General features: G+C 53.6%; 1 protein-coding gene across 8 annotated transcripts in view; it reads right to left on the bottom strand.

Annotated features, from left to right (window-relative positions):
• The window catches only part of CACNA2D2 (calcium voltage-gated channel auxiliary subunit alpha2delta 2), a 643,579-nt gene that overhangs the window by 32,425 nt on the left and 593,332 nt on the right, over nucleotides 1-17,822 (bottom strand). For all 8 annotated transcript variants that reach the window (XM_039547175.1, XM_039547174.1, XM_039547177.1 and 5 more), the window contains 6 exons: nucleotides 17,044-17,118; nucleotides 15,724-15,798; nucleotides 10,914-10,985; nucleotides 10,144-10,215; nucleotides 9,863-9,924; nucleotides 5,539-5,615 (listed from right to left, as the gene is read on the bottom strand). In XM_039547175.1, coding sequence (XP_039403109.1) covers nucleotides 5,539-5,615; nucleotides 9,863-9,924; nucleotides 10,144-10,215; nucleotides 10,914-10,985; nucleotides 15,724-15,798; nucleotides 17,044-17,118 — 433 coding nt within the window. The remainder of the gene's footprint in view (nucleotides 1-5,538; nucleotides 5,616-9,862; nucleotides 9,925-10,143; nucleotides 10,216-10,913; nucleotides 10,986-15,723; nucleotides 15,799-17,043; nucleotides 17,119-17,822) is intronic.

Genomic DNA, 17,822 nt, shown 5'->3' on the forward strand with positions numbered 1-17,822 from the left:
TCTGGAAAAGCAGATTGAGGAGGGACCTGGTATTTTAAAAATGAAATAAGGGCTGTTGTAACAAGGACGGGGATCAATTGTTCTCCATGTCCAGTGAAGGTAGGACAAGAAGTAATGGGCTGAATCTGCAGCAAGGTGAGTTAGGTTTGATATTAGGAAAAACTGTCTAACTATCACAGTAGTTCAGCTCTGGAACAGGCATCCAAGGGAAGTTGTGGAATTCTTGTTGCTGGAGCGTTTAGGAACAAGTTGGTCAAACTCCTGTCAGGGATGGTCTAGGGTTACTTGGGCCTGTCTCAGCGCAGGGGACTGGATTTGATGGCTTCTTGAGGTCCCTTCCAGCCCAATGTTTCTATGGTTTTATGATCTCTCAAAGTATTTCAATGCCTCTTTCCCTGGGCAGCCTTATTCATGGAGTCACTGTACCAAATTCTGCCCTCAGTCCCATCCATGCCCTCCCACTGTATTACACCGATGTTCCTGACAGTAAATGTGCCCATGAACTGGACCCTGACATGTCTCCTTTTGGTTTGGAGAGCAGGAGAGGCAGAGTTGGTCCTTGGCTGCCTGACATCTCTGGATTTACGTGACAGGGTTTTCAGACTCAGTTCTCCCCAAAAGGCAGGACCATGTCTTGCTAGTGCCTGGGCAGGACCAGCCATTTCCTCTCTCTGTTTGTGTAACAGACAGAGAAGCGGTGAAGGCAGATGCTGAAGGGTAAACATTATCCCACTGCACAAGGTTCAGGGATGGAGCACCACTAATGCCACTGGGAGACTAGCGGGGCAGATTGCTGAGTCAAATTCAGAAGTTACTCAGCCCCTACTCCTGCTGAAATCCGTGGGAGTTCTGCCTGAGTAAAGACTGTAGGAGTTGGTCCAATCTCTGGAAAGCTGTGCTTATGCTAGGCCACATCCTGAGAGGTGACCAGCACCACCCATTCCCACGGGATGGGAGTTGCTAGTTGCTCTGCATTTCTTGGTGTCTGGCCCTTTATCTTGAGCTATACAAAGGATGGAGAAAAAGGAAACCATGGAAAGACAGCTCCATCCAAACTCATCCCCCTTTATTTTTCCACTGAGGGTGCTCCTAGATCCCGATCCAATGGCCACTGAAGTCAATGGAAAGACTCCCATTGACTTCAAGGGTCATCGACTCAGGGCTCCATTGCATTGTGGGATATTCATGTCCAAGCAGATGGTCCAGCATCACATCAGATTGTACTGTATACACCTAGACCCATTTACTTGAATACACTGAGCCAGCCAACTCCACCTTTGGTGCCACTAGACCCAGGATATCTCAGGCGGCTGCAGCTAGCTCAAAACACCGAGGCTTTCTCTACACACATTCATTTGCAGCACATGGACACATGTGTTTAGGTTTAAGAGCTGTTCATTTGGGGATAAACCCTTCCCCAATCGACTTAAACTAAACCATAATAACTTGGATTTAAACAACAACAAGAGAGTCCTCACTCCTCCATTAAACTAAATAGGCCTAACATCACACCTGGAGTTAAACCAGTGCAACTCAGCATGTGGACCAGTATGACATAGCCATGGCTGGGACTGACATGATGCACTGACATACAATCTGGGGCCTTCTTAATATGATAACTGAGACTTGATCCTGGAAGAAAAGCTTTAATTCACACATGCCATGGACCTTCCTGAGATTTCAGCCCCTTTCTCCTGCTCAGCCAACATCTCCCCACTCAGGAGGTCTAACGCTTATTATTATCAGTTTTGAAGCGATCAATGGATCTAGTTCCAAGTACTGCTGAGTCTCGAGGTCTCTGCACAGCCCTATCCCATTCAGTTTGAGTTGTCTTGAAGAGGAGGGACGCACAGGAGCAAAGATGGGAGGAGGAGAGATTTGTAGGGAAGGAGTGAGAGAGGGAAAGAAGAACAAGAAAGGGGGCTGGGGGAGGCGGAAGAGCAGGATATTAAACTAGCTACGAAAACCTTGCTGAATCAAAACATAACAATTCCATAGGAGATGGACTCTAACGATATCAAATCGAATTTCTGAGCAATGCACAGGGAAGGAGTGCAGAGATAAATAGGGACAAAGCTCTCATGAACATAACAAGACATGTTGCTTTCAAATAAAGGGGAAAGAACTGGAGGGAAGGAGTGGAAGAAGGAACAGTTTGGCGGAGGTTTGCAAGGTTAGGTGTGGCAAACGGGCACAGGAAATGGGCAAGCAGGCTGGGTGGGAGAGGTGGGGGAGAGTTGGTGAAGGGTGGGAGTGAGGGGTGGGGGTACTGGACACGGGGGGTGGTGGTGGTGGTGAAGGGTTAGTGGTCTAAGACTGAAAATACTTGCCCTTCATTTTGATGTTTGGTACTGTGTGAATCCACCAGAGAGAGAAAGCAAGAAAAAAACAAACGAAAAAACAACAAACAAAAAAAAAGGGGGGGAGGGTTGGGTGGAAAGGAGGAAGGAGGGAGGGCACAAACAATATTTTATTCAATTTTTGTTTGAATAAAAATATTGTGTATCATAATCAGACCGAAAGGAAACCTCTTGCAAAAAAAGACATAAAAAAAGAAAAGAAAAAAGGCCACAGTAAAATAATAATAAAAAGTATAGATATAACTAGAGAACTATAATCCATCTATATTTATATAATCAAAATAAAAATGAACGTCAGTAGCAAACAGTTGCAACAGTCTTGATATAGAAATGTTCTTACTGAGTTAGCAGACCATGCAAAAAGACAAGGTTACAAGAGACCAGAGGGGAGACACGAGAGTGCCCAGAGGCACAGAGACAGAGAAGGAAGAAAGGTGGGTGAGAGAAGGAAAAAGGTATACAGAGATAGGCAGGGGGATAGAGAGCTCAAGACAGGGAAACGGAGGATGTTGAAGGCTGTTATCTCACTCTGATGTAAGTGGCTGCTGAGAGAGCAAAGACCTAGGGCAGATGTGGGCAAACTACGGCCTGCGGGCCGCATCTGGCCTGGCCCCTGAGCTCCCAGCTGGAGAGCCTAGTCCCTGGCCCCTCCCCCACTGTTCCCCCTCTCCCGCAGCTGCACAGGCCGTGCTCTGGCCTGCCCCTCCCGCTGGGCAGTATGGGGAGTGCAACTGGCTCTGGCCTGGTGTTGCGGCTGCGAGCTCCTGCTGCTGGTAAGGGGGTGGGGAGTGGGGGGGTTGGATAAGGGAGAGGGGGGTTCTAGGGCGCAGTCAGGGAGGAGGGGGTGGTTGGATGGGGTGGAGGTTCGGGGGCAGTCAGGGGAGGGGAAACAGGGTGGGTTGGGAGTGGGAGTCCCAGGGGGGCCTGTCAGGGGGCAGGGAGGTGGATGGGGTTGGGAGGGCAATCAGGGGACAGGGAGCAGGGGGTGTTGGAGAAGGGGGTGGGATCCTGGGGGGCAGTTAGGGGCGGTGGGTCCCGGAAGAGGGTGGTCAGGGGATGAGGAGCAGAGGGCAGTAGGATAGAGGGTGGGAGTCCTGGGGGGGCTGTCAGGGGGTGGGGGTGTGGATAGGGGTCAGGGCAGTCAGAGGACAGGGAGCAGGGGGGTTGGATAGAGGGCAGGGGTCCAGGGAGGGGGCGGACAGGGGACAAGGAGTCGGGGGGTTGGATGGGTTGGAGGTTCTGAGGGGGGCAGTCAGGGGGCAGGAAGTGGGAGGGGGCAGATAGGGGCAGGGGCCAGGCTGTTTGGAGAGTAGGCTCTAGCTGCAGCCCAGAGACAGCAGCAGCATGTTTCACTTCCATCTCTAGAACAGCAGCTGCTCTTCCTGGAGCAGACGTTGCAGCTGCTCCTTCCCCAGGGGGCACTGGGGCCAGTGAGTGCCAGCTCTTTGCTGCCCAACATGGGGCTGGATGAGGCCCCTGAAGCCTACCTGCTCATCTTCGAGTGGTGCTGAGGAATTTGGGGCCCTCCATTTATCTCATTTTTTAACAAGTCAGACTTAAGCTGCAAATCTGGCCCTGGGTGAGTACAGCTACAAGGCCCTCCTAGCTGCCACCCTGGGCTGGCTGCGTTTGGAGGAGCTGTGCTCCAGGGCTGAGCCCAGCCGTGAGCCTGTGAACCACAACTGATCCACTGGGCAGCTTGAGCCCGCATCATGAACCAGAAAACTGACGGCCCTAGTCACTCCAGAGCAATTTTTAGGACGCAAGCTTGGCTTGATGGCCCCAGCCATCTATGCTGGCACAGCCTGGGCAACACACGACGACTTCTACATGGAGGCTGAGCAGCCAGAGCAACCATCTAGCGGACTCAGGGTGCACCCAGACATTGGTGCAGAGGGCTTGGAACAGCTCCAACTCCTTCAAGTGACAGAGCCCATGGGCATCTCCTTGAGGGGCATTGCCCTGGCTCCCATCACCTATTGCCATGGGGCGAGATCAGACACATCACTGGTCTCTCCTGGATTCCATGAGATGTCCATGGAGTCATGGGATTGACTCCCAGCCACAGGGCCAAGACGCAGGCTACCACAGGGCTTTGCAGGAGTTGGATCCCAATGGGGCTTGCAATGGAGAGGATACCAAACTGGACATGTTGGCACGGGTGTAGTGGGGAGGTAGGTAACAGGATGGCAGTATTTTCAGGCTATCAAGTGCTGTTCCTGCTGGGAAAGGGTTACATGGGTTCTGCTGACTGATGCAGATGGCTGACTGATGCAGATGGCTCACTGCCCCACCTAGATCTATCTAATGAGTGAGGACCAAAGGTGTGGGCTGAGCAACTCCTTGAAGAGGAACCCTGGGAGCAACCAAGCCTGGGGAGACAAGTCCAGCTGAATTTTGTGTCGGTTCATTCCAAATTCCTATTGTGAATAAAATCAAACCCAGACCTACGTTCTGACCTGCTATACTAGGGAATATGAATGCAGCAGGGTGCTCGGAAAGAGAAAGGGACAGTGGGCAGCAGAGAGAGACAGACAAAGACAGAAGGAGAGAGAAAGGAGGGAGAGAAAGATGGAGGAGGAAGCCTGATTCACCCCCTTCAGGAGTGACTCGTATCCTGAGGTGGGAGAATAGGTTCTGGCGTAGAACGAGAGAGAGAGAGAGAGAGAGGTGAGCAGGTTAACACATAAGTACATAGATTAATTATAAATTAATTAAAAAGAAAATCAACCAACCAAAACTTAAATCATAAAAACAAAAGTGGTTTAAAACAAAACCCAAAATAATCTTAACAAAAATAAAACATGCAAATTTTCACAGGCTTTCAAAGTAACTGGCTGCTACAGAATTATCACCTAGTACATCGAAAGCATATACAGCAGCACGTCAACCTCATCTCCTCTAGAGGGGTCTTTATTTTTTTTTTAGGAAACATTTTGTTTTAGGTTTTTTTTTTTAAATGCAAAATCTAAGTCCGAAACCCTCACATTCCCAGGCAGACAATTAACCTTCCATTTTAAATGTCATTGTTCATCTCTATTTTGAAATGATGATTTTTCATTTTAGTAGCACACATTTTGTTTATTTCCCCCCCATTGGTCATTCTCTGTACCAGCTGGTAGGTTCAGGGTCAAAGGGCATGTGAAAGGGCAAAAGGAAAAGGCAAGTGTCTACTTACACTTCACTTGGAGAATCTGGTCGCTGAGGTTTGCCCGGATGTAGTACGTGCTATAAGGTGGCAAGGCTAGCCCCAGGCTGTGGAAGAGAAGGAAGGAATCAGCATGTTTCTAGCCTGCTGTCAAACTATTTCCCAGGGGTAGGATCCAGTGGGGCCAGGATTTCACCCAACATGTTGTTCTAGACTCTCGTTTGACAATGTAATGGGGACATCTGGGGCCTGATCCCTGGCAGGAAGCTCTGTCCTTTTGGAGCTCTGTCCTTGCATTTGCGAGCTACCCCGGCACCCACACGGAACCTCACTGAGAACAGGGGCAGATCTCAGGCTCGAAGCCAGAACATGCTAACCCCACCGACGATTGTTAGACTGAAGGAATGTTTGGAACATACTCTCTTCCACCCCACTCCCCCATTAGATATAGGGACGGATGGCTTCGAAGTGTCTTTAACTAGTACATTCCCTTTAGCTGACCGGATACAGAGATCCAAATCCAGTTCTTCCCTCCCAGGGGCTGCACCCAAAGTCCGTCCCAGGGAGTTCAGGAATTCAGGCAGGTGGATGTCTTAGAGCCCCCCAGCACATGCTCTTCCATTCAACAGGGAGCTCCAGGAGGGTATTTCTGCTATCGGGGACCCAGAACCCCACCTGCCTGGGGCTGTGCTCTCTAGGATCCATGAGAGCTGGGTCTGTCCTAGCCACCAGGTTCTGCCCAGCTCCATGTGGGACGTTATTTGAAGGTGAGACCCCACCACTGATTTCCCATGCAGGGTCCCCCCAAGCTGCTGGAGCCTGTTCCCTGCAAAGCCCAGAAATGAGATGGGCTAATGGGGAAGTCAGTGGTGACAAGGGGGCTGGAGGCTGCTGAGAAACGGGGGCTGGCATGGGAGTGAGGACAAGGGGCGTGAAGCAGTGCGGGGGGTGGGGTGGGAAGAGCCAGGATGGCCCTTCAGAGTTAGAGCCCGAAATAGGTCAGGAGCCTGAGAAGGGGGCAGTTCTAGCCTTGAGGGGGGTTGTGGTTTTGGGGCAGCCTCCCTAATCTACTCCCGATTTTGTCCATTGCCAGCCCTGTCATCTCCACTCCGCTCCTGTCCCTCTCCCACAAGGTGGTGCCTCCTCTCCCTTCCTCAGGGCCTCTGCATGGATAGGTGAAGCAGAGGGTACCCAGTCTGTCCCCTCCCCACATAGGGACAGCCCCCTCTGTCTGAACTGGTTTGGTTGTGTCCAGGAAGCCCACAGCTCCCAACAGGCCAGCAAGCAGCGGGAGTCCTCCGATCCCTTTCCATTGCCCTGAGGGATTGGAACGCCATATTTTTTTTTGTCACGCCATAAGCACAGGGACTGTCCCCTCGCCCCTGCCTGGGTGTCCAGCCTCTGAGACAAGGCCGCATTGTCCTCTTATGATTGCCCCCCTTTTGTGCTTCCTTCCACTCCCCTGCCCCTCTGTTCTGTGGCTGTATCATGCATGGGATCAGATGGCCAGCTCTCCAGACCAGGGACCCTGTGCAGTTTCTCTAGTCTGCTTCATAGCAATCCCTAGGCAGTGTTTCCCGAACTTGGGACCCGCTTGTGTAGGGAAAGCCCCTGGCGGGCTGGGCCGGTTTGTTTACTTGTCACGTCTGCAGGTCCGGTTGATCGCGGCTCCCACTGGCCGCGGTTCGTCGTAGTGAAATGCAGCTGGACCTGCAGACGCAGCAGGTAAACAAACCGGCCCAGCCCGCCGGGGCATCCCAAGTTTGGGAGAAACTGCTCTAGGGAATAGATATACTCACAATGAACCTGTCTACCCACTAGATGGCAGCCTTCCCCAAGGCAGATTATGCTCTAGTCTAGAAGCCATAGCAAGCAAGCAAGCAAGATCTGTTTTTCTATGGCTAGCACCTGCAGCTCCCACTGATTTGAGAGGTGACGGGGAAGCTTAGGACCTTTGAAAACTGGGCAATGGTTTTATTTCCAACCATGGCTGCTGCCTTCTCTCCCTGCTCATGGCAGTTAGCGTGCGTAGCCTTCATGAGCAATACACGGGCACGATTTCACATGAGTCCCAACTCGCGGTTTGCTCCTCATTCTACTTTAACATTTATTATCAGGTGACTGGGAGACTCTGATTGGCTGGTAACTATTTTGGGCTATGGCCGATGACAGATGGGAAAGTCATAGCAACTCGCCACCAAATTCTGAGAGAGACGTCAGATAACTTGACTTATTTCTCCAGTAAAACTCAAGTGCCAAAGATGCCGGGTTTGCAATAATAAGCTACACTACAATGTAACGTAGTGGATGGAAAAGGCTGTGGGTGCAGCAGCACTCCCTGGCCAAAGTCAGAAAATGCCAGTTAAAGGAGGCCCACACAATTTTCACTCTGCTCCAATGTTAGTAAGTATTAATTCCCCTAAAATCCCTACTTACTAGAGGTGGGCGGGAAATGGTTTTCCCAACCCAAGAGAATTTTGGGGATTTCAAACTTTTTTCCTGTCCTGAATTGGGATCAAATGTAAAAATCTCTAAATTTTTCACAAGCTATCTGGTAAATAAATTTATCGGGTTAATCAAAATGTTTCGTTTTGAAAATTTCAAAATGTTTCATTTTTTACTTTTAATTCCCCTCCCCCGCTTTTTAACCATCCATTAACTAAAATTTTTAAACAAAAAGTTGTTTCCAGTAGAAAAAAACTAAACTTTTTTGGTTTGAAAATGCTGAAACAGGACATTTTGACATATTCTGAACACATTTTCCCTCCCAGTGTTTTTTGGAATTGGGAGATTTGTTGAAACTGACCCTTTCCCACCAACAGTTTTGGTCTTGATGAATTGCAGTTTTCTAATGGAAAATGTTTTGTTGGAGAATTCCCAACTAGCTCTATTAATTACTTCATCACATACTAGTTCTCCAATAATATATCCAACCACTTGCCCCTGTGGTTTAAATACCCTTGTTGGGCCCTGCGGAGTTTCTTTTATTCCTTGCACATTTTACAAGGCTGTAGCAAAAATTCCATCTTGTATCTGAAAAATAGACTGTGACCATGTCATTACCGTGTATTGTAATGTCTACGCATAAGAAGGTAGAATTAAGGTTGTACGTGCAATCTTAACTTGGGCATTTTCTGAATTTCGAATTCTTAATGGTTTATTAAAATAGGTTTTTTTTTAATGGAATTTCCTAGGTTTTACAAATTTGTTTAGAGAAGAGAAAAATCCATTGTCTGGCTCAGTCTGCCCAGGCTCCATATGTTCAAACCTTTAAGGCAGTGTGAATTACATGTTAATAAAGAGCGTCTACTGGACACCTCTTCTTGCAGTCGGGATTATGTAACACCCCTGAGCAGTTGCTGACATGGGGATGTGACATTAGGAATGTTTGTCATGAAATTTGGTGTCTTTCAGTGCAGTGTAAGATACAAGATGAAATTCAATAGAAGACAAGTGCAACGTACTACACTTAGGAAGGAAAGATCAAATGCACAACTCAGGGCCGCCCAGAGGATTCAGGGGGCCTGTAGTCTTTGGCAGCGGGGGGCTCCCGCCACCGAACTGCTGCCAGAGACCCGGAGCGGAAGAAGCTCTGGGGGCCCAGGCCCTGCGAGAGTTTTCCAGGACCCCCGGTGCGAGTGAAAGACCCTGCTCCAGGGGCCCTGAAAAACTCTTGGGGGGGCTCCTGTGGGGCCCAGGGCCTGGGGCAAATTGCCCCACTTGCCCCCCCCTCTGGGTGGCCCTGGCACAACTACAAAATGAGGACTAAGTGGCTAGGTAGTCATGCTGCTGAAAAGGATCTGGGGGTTAAAGTGGATCAAACTGAATATGAGTCAACAATATCTTGCAGTTGCAAAAAAGGCTACTATCATTCTGGACTGGGGCGTATTAACAGGATTGTCATATGTAAGACACGGGAGGTCATTGTCCTGCTCTGCTTGGCACTGGTGAGGCCCCAGCTGGAGTGCTGGGTTCAGTTCTGGGCACCGCACTTTAGGAAAAATGTGGACAAATTGGAGAGGGTCCAGAGGAGAGCAACAAAAATGATCAAAGGTTTAGAAAACCTGATCTGTGAGGACAGGTTAAAAAACCTGGGCATGTTTAGTCTTGAGAAAAGAAGGCTGAGGGAAGACAGAGCTGGGGACCACACCCAGGTCTCCTGATTCCCAGCCCGGTGCTTAAGCCACCGTTCCATTTATCTCGGACCCTACCAAGAGTCTTTTGTCACCCATTTCTCCCTCTCCAGCCGGTGGCTGGCATCCATCTGATTCTGTGCCTTCAGAGGGGCTAACACAGGGGATGGAGCAGAGCCCTCCCACCTCCCGCTCCCTCCTGCCAGCCACACCCTGCTCACCTGTAATTGGTGCTTTTGATAGGGGCCCAGGTGTAGGTCCTGATGACTTCATCAATGTATCTCTGGAATTGCAAAGGGAGGAGACACTGAAATGGCAGCCCAGGTGCTACAGCCCACGGACAGGACAGTGCAAGGAGTCACACTCCAGGCTCTGAGTGCAACAGGCCCCATGAGTACCAGGACTGTCACACTGTCTCGCTTTGCCATTGCGTTCCATTTTTATCCCCAAGAATGTAAGAATTTCCCTCCCCATCTCCGCTTGGGCCCTGCCAAGTCCTTACCTCATCCAGGGATTTGATCAGGGTCTTGATGACTCTCTGCCCTTCGCTGCCATCGATCATACTTCTCCGGATCTAGGGAACAGGCAGGAAGGGAACTGAGCCCTGACACACACCATGGCTCTGCGCCGCAAGAGGCTGAGCCCTGGGCAGTCTGCTGCCTGTGTGGGCTCTCTGCGATCCTGTCTGTGCCCAGCGCTCCAGACACACGGGAGGAGGGGGGAGACGGGGAGGGGGCGAATGTGGCCAGCCAAGAGCCCAACGGATCACCAGAAGGGAGAACAAGGCACCGTGCCGGCCCCAGGGACGTTGAGATCAAAGGAGAGGGATGACAACCTCTCTGATGGCCCTGTGAGTGGGTGGGATGGGAGCGGAGGATGTTTATGGAGTGAGGGCTGGGTACAAGCATGTTCACGTGCGCCAGTCCCCGGAACTCCGGTGTGGGACTGCTTTCCCTGCAGGAGTCAGGATCGATGCCAGTGGGCGGGCGCTCAAATCCCCAAACCCCACCACCCCTGCCTACACTAAGGACCAAATGAGGCAAGGTGTCTGCCCTCCCTTCCCATCCTTAGGCTGTTCCCTGCAGGGCAGGGCAGGGTAGGGCAGAGGCAGCATGGAGGAAGCCTGCTGCCCGGGCTGTGCTTGTCCTGTGCACAGAATGCAGCAAGTTCCCGGGCCCCTTTGCCAGCAGGGCCACCTAGATGCTGTTTTTAACTCAGCCTTTGCCTGAGTCTCTAGTCTTCGTCGAGGGGTGGAGGGAGAGCCCAGCTCACCTCCTCCTTGTTCTCATCCTCCAGCTCAGCATCCAGAAAGTCCAGGGTCACGGGCTCTCGGAAATTGATGATCTGAAAGGAGAAAGAGGCTGGTGAGAATCCAGGGTTCATGATCAGCAGAGCTGGGCCCAAGCAGCTCGGAGCCAAGTCAATTTCCCCTCATCCAAACCATCCGACAGCCTGGGCTCAGCCACTCAGCGCACTAGTAAAGCACTTGATTGGTCAGCCAACGCCCTGAGGCATTGTGGGTGCTGGAAGACATGGCAACAGCTTGGAAGAGTGAGACCCAACAGGCTGTACTAGCAGAGCTGTCTAGCAGTTTGCCTTCCCTGGCACCCCTCACGTCATCTGCTCACTGGGGATCCTGAAGTGCTATGCAGACACCGATGAACTAACGCTCCCCAGTGTCCTGAAGCGGGGAGGGTTATGAGCCAACTTTTACGTAAGGGGAAACTGAGGAACAGAGTTGGGCTTTTTCCTACAGCCTTGTACTCCTGTCAGCCCCACAGAGCCAGCACAACTCCAGGAAATGGCGCTCTAGGCTATGGCGTGCCGATGAACGTGGGCTGCACAGGTGGAGGGCAGTGAGGGGTGAGTCCAGAGGCAGTGGGGGTTGCATAGCAGTTGCAGAGGACAGATTTGCCTGCAGAACCCTTATTCCTGGCGATGTCCAGACTGACTCTCAGCTCCCTGGGGGCGCGTGCTGGGCCAGCAGATGAAATAAACATCCCTTTGTCTGCCATCAGGGCACATTAGATACAAGGATTCCTGGGAGACCAGAAGCATGGAGGCCACCAGTGCTGTTCGTCCAGTCGCTTTTCTGAAGAGAACCACTCGCCCTTTAACTTCAGTGGGCTGATCCTGAGGCAGTCAGGGCAGGTCCCCACTGCCCAGCCCTGCACCCTGGCACGTTGTGTTTAGCCCCAGTTCTGGTGGCTGCCCAGTCACTTTCCACCCAGCACTGAGCTCTTCTCAGGCTTCCCTGGTTTTCTTTGCCGATCAGCCCTGGGGCTCTCTGGGCAGAGCTTGCACCCCAGGCACAGAGCCACCTGTAGGTGATTGAATGAAACTGACGAACAATGACCTGGAGGGGTCAGGGCACCGAGACCCTGCCTGCCCCAGCAACCAGCCTAGTGAGCGTTCTGGAGCTGGGGGATGCCCAAGGAGGCATGACGTGGCTGCTCCTGGAATAGGAGACTGTTTTCAATCAGATCGGCAGGTCCTGCAAGGCTTCCTACCCTGGTGATCCCCAAGTCAGTGCTCACAGCACACTCTGGGCACAGAAAGGAGGTTACTGTAGGAGGCCCTCACCCCCAGGGATGCTGGACTAGTTCTGCTGCTATGAAAATAGCTTAGTTGTTAGGGGCTGAGCGGGGACTGGGGTGTGTGTGTTTATAACTCAGGTATGTCTACATGGGCCACGATCACATACCATCAGCAGGGGAGAGTCCAGGGCCGTGGTGTGGCCCAGGAGGGGACAGCCATTGTAGGGACTGAATGCTGGCTGGGACAGATTTTCACACTCATCAGGAGCTTATCCAAGGATCTATGTGGCTGCTGCAGTGCACAGGACACCCTCCCCCAAGCAAGGGGGCTGGCTCCTGACTCAGACCTCTGTGGGGCGGAGTGACGAAGCTGGGCTGGAGCCTGTGGGTCTAACTGGGCACTCGGGGGGGGGGCAGTCTGGGAGCTCTAGAAGAGCCGCATGCTGGCACGTGGAGGGGTGAGGGATCCGTGAATGGGGGGTGCTCCTTGCCCAGTTACTAGAGGGCTGGGCTTGAGCCTGGGTGGGGGCTTTTTCCATACCGCCTCCCAGGGAAGCCTCTTGTCTAAAGGCTGTTTTGAGCCATGGGGTCTGCGTCCCCACTCGCCAACCTTCCACAGTGGCAGGCTGAGGTATTGCTGCAGTGCTAGAGTCACCCTGGCCTACAGGCAGCATGGGCACACACGCAAACACACCTATCTCTCCCCCGCCCCAATCACAGTACGGGGAGCGCTGGGCCATTCTCTGCCCCCGGTGCAGCTATCCACCCAGCAGGTGTGCTGGGCCGACGGGGCCAGGAGTGAGCGCAGGCACCATAGTTCTCTGCGTGCATGTGGGCAAAGGGGGCTACACAGCAGAAAGGTAACACCTGGGACAGAGCCCCACACTCCTGTGTTCTCAGCAGCCCTGACACCCAGATGCCATTCAGAACAAAGGGTCTTCACACCTGGAGGGATTGGGCCGTCCTGTCTAGAGACAGAGGCTGCAGAGTCCAGATCTGATCCTCCCCAGAGTTTGGTGCCGTTTCAATCTGGTGTTCAGGCCTCTCTCTAAGAATGGGGGAATGTCACAGCTTGCCCGGCCCAAATTGAAGGTCCTGCTCAGACCGATGTGCCCTCCCTGGCATCTCTCATCGTGCTGGGCTGCGGCATGTAAACACAACACACACCTGGGCAGCCATGGGGAGAGGAATGGGCCAAGTACGCTTTCAGCCCCATCGAGCGGAAAGGGACGGAGGCGAGAGAATAAATCCCACCGTGTCCCTGTCCATCTCTGCCACTTATCCGCCGCCCATTAATAACGCTGATGAGCCCCATGGGACATCTGTGCCAATGAAACATATTTCACTCTGATTGCTGCCATTTCTCAGTGCCTAATTCCCAGCTCGCCTCTGAATGATGAATCTCTCCGATTAGCTCTGAAGCAGGGAGCCGATTTCCTCCGCTCTGCACTGACGGACGTGGCAGCCCCACAAGATAAATGATCCTGCTTGCTGCTTCATGTCCCCAGGAAGGCATATTTCATAAAGGGCTGGGCTAATCCCTTCGCATCCTGTCTGGAGGGGAGCAGGGGCCCATACATCATGACCCAGAGAGGGAGCGATTAATGCCCATGGAGCAACAGGGCTTCCTACTCAGCTGTGAGCACTAGAGAGGGTTTTGGGGGCATAGGAGTGAGGGGTAATTAGCTGGGGATTGAATCCACCCAGGCCCAGCCGGAGCCCATGTGCCTGGGATTGGGTGCCCTGCTCGGCGTGGCACAAGCCAACGGGTACACCCACTTGCAGACGCTCAAACACATACAAGCATGTCCATGCACAGCACAAGATTGCAATGTAGCAGCCTTCGCCCTGAGGCAGGGGGATCAGAAGGGGGCCCTCTGCAGGTCACAGGAAGCCGATACCACCTCTCCTGCCAGTCAGTGCAATATAATGGTCACAGTGGGCAGGATCAAACACCTGGGTCCTACTCCAACACTGACCTGCCATCACCACGAGCAAGTTGCTTCTCTGCTCTGTGACTAAGTTTCCCCTCTCTGTGCTGGGGGATAAGGATCCTGATCTGCCTGCCAAGGGGTGGGGTGGGGGGGCTATAAAGTTATTCTGTGGAACACGGTGCAGACAGAGCTGGCATCTCAGCAGTGAAGGGGGCAGGGAGGTCTATCTGAGTCTGTCTCTTCCAGGCAGAGGGGGCTGTGGCCTAGTAAAATCCAAGAGATCCTGGAGAGGCTCCTTCCGTGAGAAGCCAGTGTTTGCTGTCTGGCTGAGCCTGAATTTCACGTGGTCCCGCAGACATGCTTTGCTGGGGGAGTCAATCACGTGTGTGAATCCCTCTGATCACACTGTTATTCAGAATCCCTGCTTCTCCTGCTCAGCTGGGTGGGCACTGAGGCTGGCGGAGTGCGACTAGTGGGACTGGGATGTTTGTCCCAGCTGTGACTGGCTCCAGGGGCTTTCCATGGGGGTACCCTGGCTATGCTCCAGCTGTGTGTGTGTGTGAGGGGGGGCGGGCACGGAGATGTTCCATACATTCTCTCCCAGCCTCCTCGCCCATGTGTCCTGGGCTGCGCCCATCCCTCTAACTGAAAGCGGTGACAACCTCAGCTGGCATCAATCTGTGTCGATCCAGTGACTTCACTACAGCTATGCCAGATCCAGGGTATTCAGGTCTCTGTCATTCCCCCCTGCCATGGCACGGAGGCGCTCTCTCTCTAGACCAAACTACATCAGCACTGGCCTGCTCCTTCAAAGCCCTAACTCGGGGGAGAGCCCGGCTCACCTGGCACCCTTCTCCAGCAGCTGTATCACCAGGGATGGAGCAGGTGACGTCCAGCTTTTCACAGAGACAGGTCAGGCTCCATTTTAACAAACTGGAAAACTGAGGCACAGAGCCCTGACACCAGCCGCCCAAGGCTGTGAAGCACCAGGAAAAGCCTGGAGCTTTGCTCTTCTTCCTCGAGGGAGCGGCATCCTTTGATATGTATGGAATGGGCACGACTACTGCCGTCCTACTCCCCACTGTCTGCTGACACTTGGCTCCGGAGCTGTGAGTCCAGGGGCGGCTCTAGGAATTCTGCCGCCCCAGGCAGGGCGGCGCGCCGCAGGGGGCGCGCTGGCAGTCGCCGGTCCCGCGGCTCCGGGGGACCGCTTGCAGACGTGCCTGCGGAGGGTCCGCTGGTCGCGGCTCCGGTGGAGCATCCGCAGGCACGTCTGCGGGAGGTCCACCGGAGCCGCGGGACCAGCGGACCCTCCGCAGTCATGCCTGCGGGAGGTCCACCGGAGCTGCCTGCCGCCCTCCCGGCAAAATGCCGCCCAAAGCGCGCGCTTGGTGCGCTGGGGTCTGGAGCCGGCCCTGTGTGAGTCAGACCCTTGGCGAGTTGCAGACTGCACAGGATCAAGGCAGACTGCAGTGGGTGAGGCAGGGCGAAGGGCCTGGGACTGTGAGGGCTCCAGGCTCCCCTGCATTGGGACCCCAGAGAGTAGATGTGTTCCAGGCCCGGCTAGTGATGGCGGGGGTCAAAGCTAGGGAGCAAGGCCCCTGCCCTTACCTGAGGTTGCAGGTTTGGATGCAGCAGGACGTATCCATTGAGATCGATGGCAAAGATGTAGCCGTTAGCCCCTAGCTGGGGGGGAGGCAAAGAGAAGAGACTGTGGGTTAGGATTCTCATAGAGAAGCAGCTTGGAGCTTGCCAAACTGAGGCCTGGAGCTCGGTGTCTGCCCAGCACAATCGCAGCCTTGGTGTGCGGGGCCCACCTCAGCTGATCCCAATTCAGAGACCCCTGCCTCCTTCAGGGCCCACCCCACACTCCCCTGCCTCCTCCAGGGTCCAGAGAAGCCTGGTTCTGCTTCTCATCCTCTCAGGGATGGAACCCATCACCTCTCCTTGATGGACAAGGAAACGCAGCCCAGATTCTTACTCTGCAGGCGGCTGGAGTCTATTCTGGGGGGCCCAGAACCCCAGTCAAGGCCCTCCCGCCCTGGGCTGAGGGAACCTTCTCTTTCCCTGGCACTAGGCTTTGTCCGCTAAGACGTCTCTGCCTGCAGAGTTGCAGCGAAATGCTAGGCTGAATCGAGGTGACTCAGCAACCGGGCATGGAGCGGTCCGATACCCCCCTTCCTCTGCCATCTCCAACATCTCGCCGAGCCGATGATCCCGTTTGCCTGAGCCCTCCCCGCCTGAATGTTTGATACGCTCCTTGCCCAGGGGCTCCTTGCTGCCCGGTTCGCTAGAAAAACCCTGCCGCGGTAGCGGGGACTGGATCCCTGGATCCCAGCAGATGATGGTTATTCAGAGGTTGGATCGTACCATCCCCCCACGACACACACACAGGAGCGACAGGGTGAAGTGTTCTCAATCCAGCCAGGTAGGAGATATGACAGAGCAGGGACATGCCTCTAGTTCTGACCCTCATAAGCCAGGCTGCTGCTTCCTGGCCAGGCAGTAGGGTCTCTGTAACCCAGCTGTGCTCTTTCCCAGCAGGGTGTGACATGTGGGGTCAGATCCTCTGCTGGATGAAGTCATCCCTGCAGCTTCTCTAGCATACACCAGCTGGAGAGGAGGCCGGCACCCTTTAGTGGGGTACCTGCTTCCTAAGCAACACAGGCTTTCTGAGACTGTATCCTGTAGTGTTCCTCCTGCAGGGGTTGCTACAGGGGCTGGTGCAGTGAGATTTGGTGCAGGGAAGCGATGCAGAAAGGACCGAGGGAGACTGGTGCTGATCGGCACCCAGCTCATTCTATGCCTCGCGTTCCCCTCCCCTCATGGCCAAGGGCAGAGCAAAGAAGCCCGTTTCCCCTCCCTCCCGCCATGGCCCTGCAAGGTGGCGTGGGAGGGACCCTTCTGAGTGGGGCTGGCTTCTCCACGCACGTTGTAGCGCGGCGTCAGCTTCTTGATGTCATTGAGAGCCACGTCGATTCCCATCACGCCCAGGATGAGCTGGTTCTGCAAGAAGCAGACAAAGCCGCATCAGCGCCAGGATCAAGGGCAGAGCTGTGGGCATCCCACGTGGGCAGGAGCACGGGTGCCATTCTACTCCCTTAGTGGGTGCAAAACACACCCACCCACCCACCCACACACACACACACTTGGATTTGGAGGGCCTGCTGCAAGTCAGTGCAGAAACTTCACACTGACAGCCCACTCAGTTTCCACAGAAGCGCTCTGAGCACCTCCACTTCATTCCCTGAGCCCAGCCGCAAAGGACTCATCACCCAGCAGCTCCCGTGAGGCCCTGTCTGCACTGGGACTGGAGGTGGTGCTAGCTCCTTAGGAAAACCACGCAGCACTGCTTCAAATCTCAGGGCCAAGAGGACAGCTGTGGGAGAAGCTGGTTCTCATGGGTCTGTTCCCCCTACAGCTTTCTGCTTAACTCCTCCATGTACATCTGGGGCCTCTCTGATAGCAGGGCTCTGTCAAGGGAGCAGTGAATGCAGCCAGCTCTGGGGTGGAATTTAGCAACTATTCTATAGTGTAATGGATTTGCAAAGCAGGGGACTACAGTTCTCACTAACCCTCTTCCCCTGGCTGGGTAAGGGGGGAGGGATAGCTCAGTGGTTTGAGCATTGGCCTTCTAAACCCAGGGTGGTGAATTCAATCCTTAGGGATCTGGGGCAAAAATCAATACAGTACTTGGTCCTGCTAGTGAA

Source organism: Mauremys reevesii, linkage group 7, assembly GCF_016161935.1.
Source record: "Mauremys reevesii isolate NIE-2019 linkage group 7, ASM1616193v1, whole genome shotgun sequence".
NCBI lineage: Eukaryota > Metazoa > Chordata > Testudines > Geoemydidae > Mauremys > Mauremys reevesii.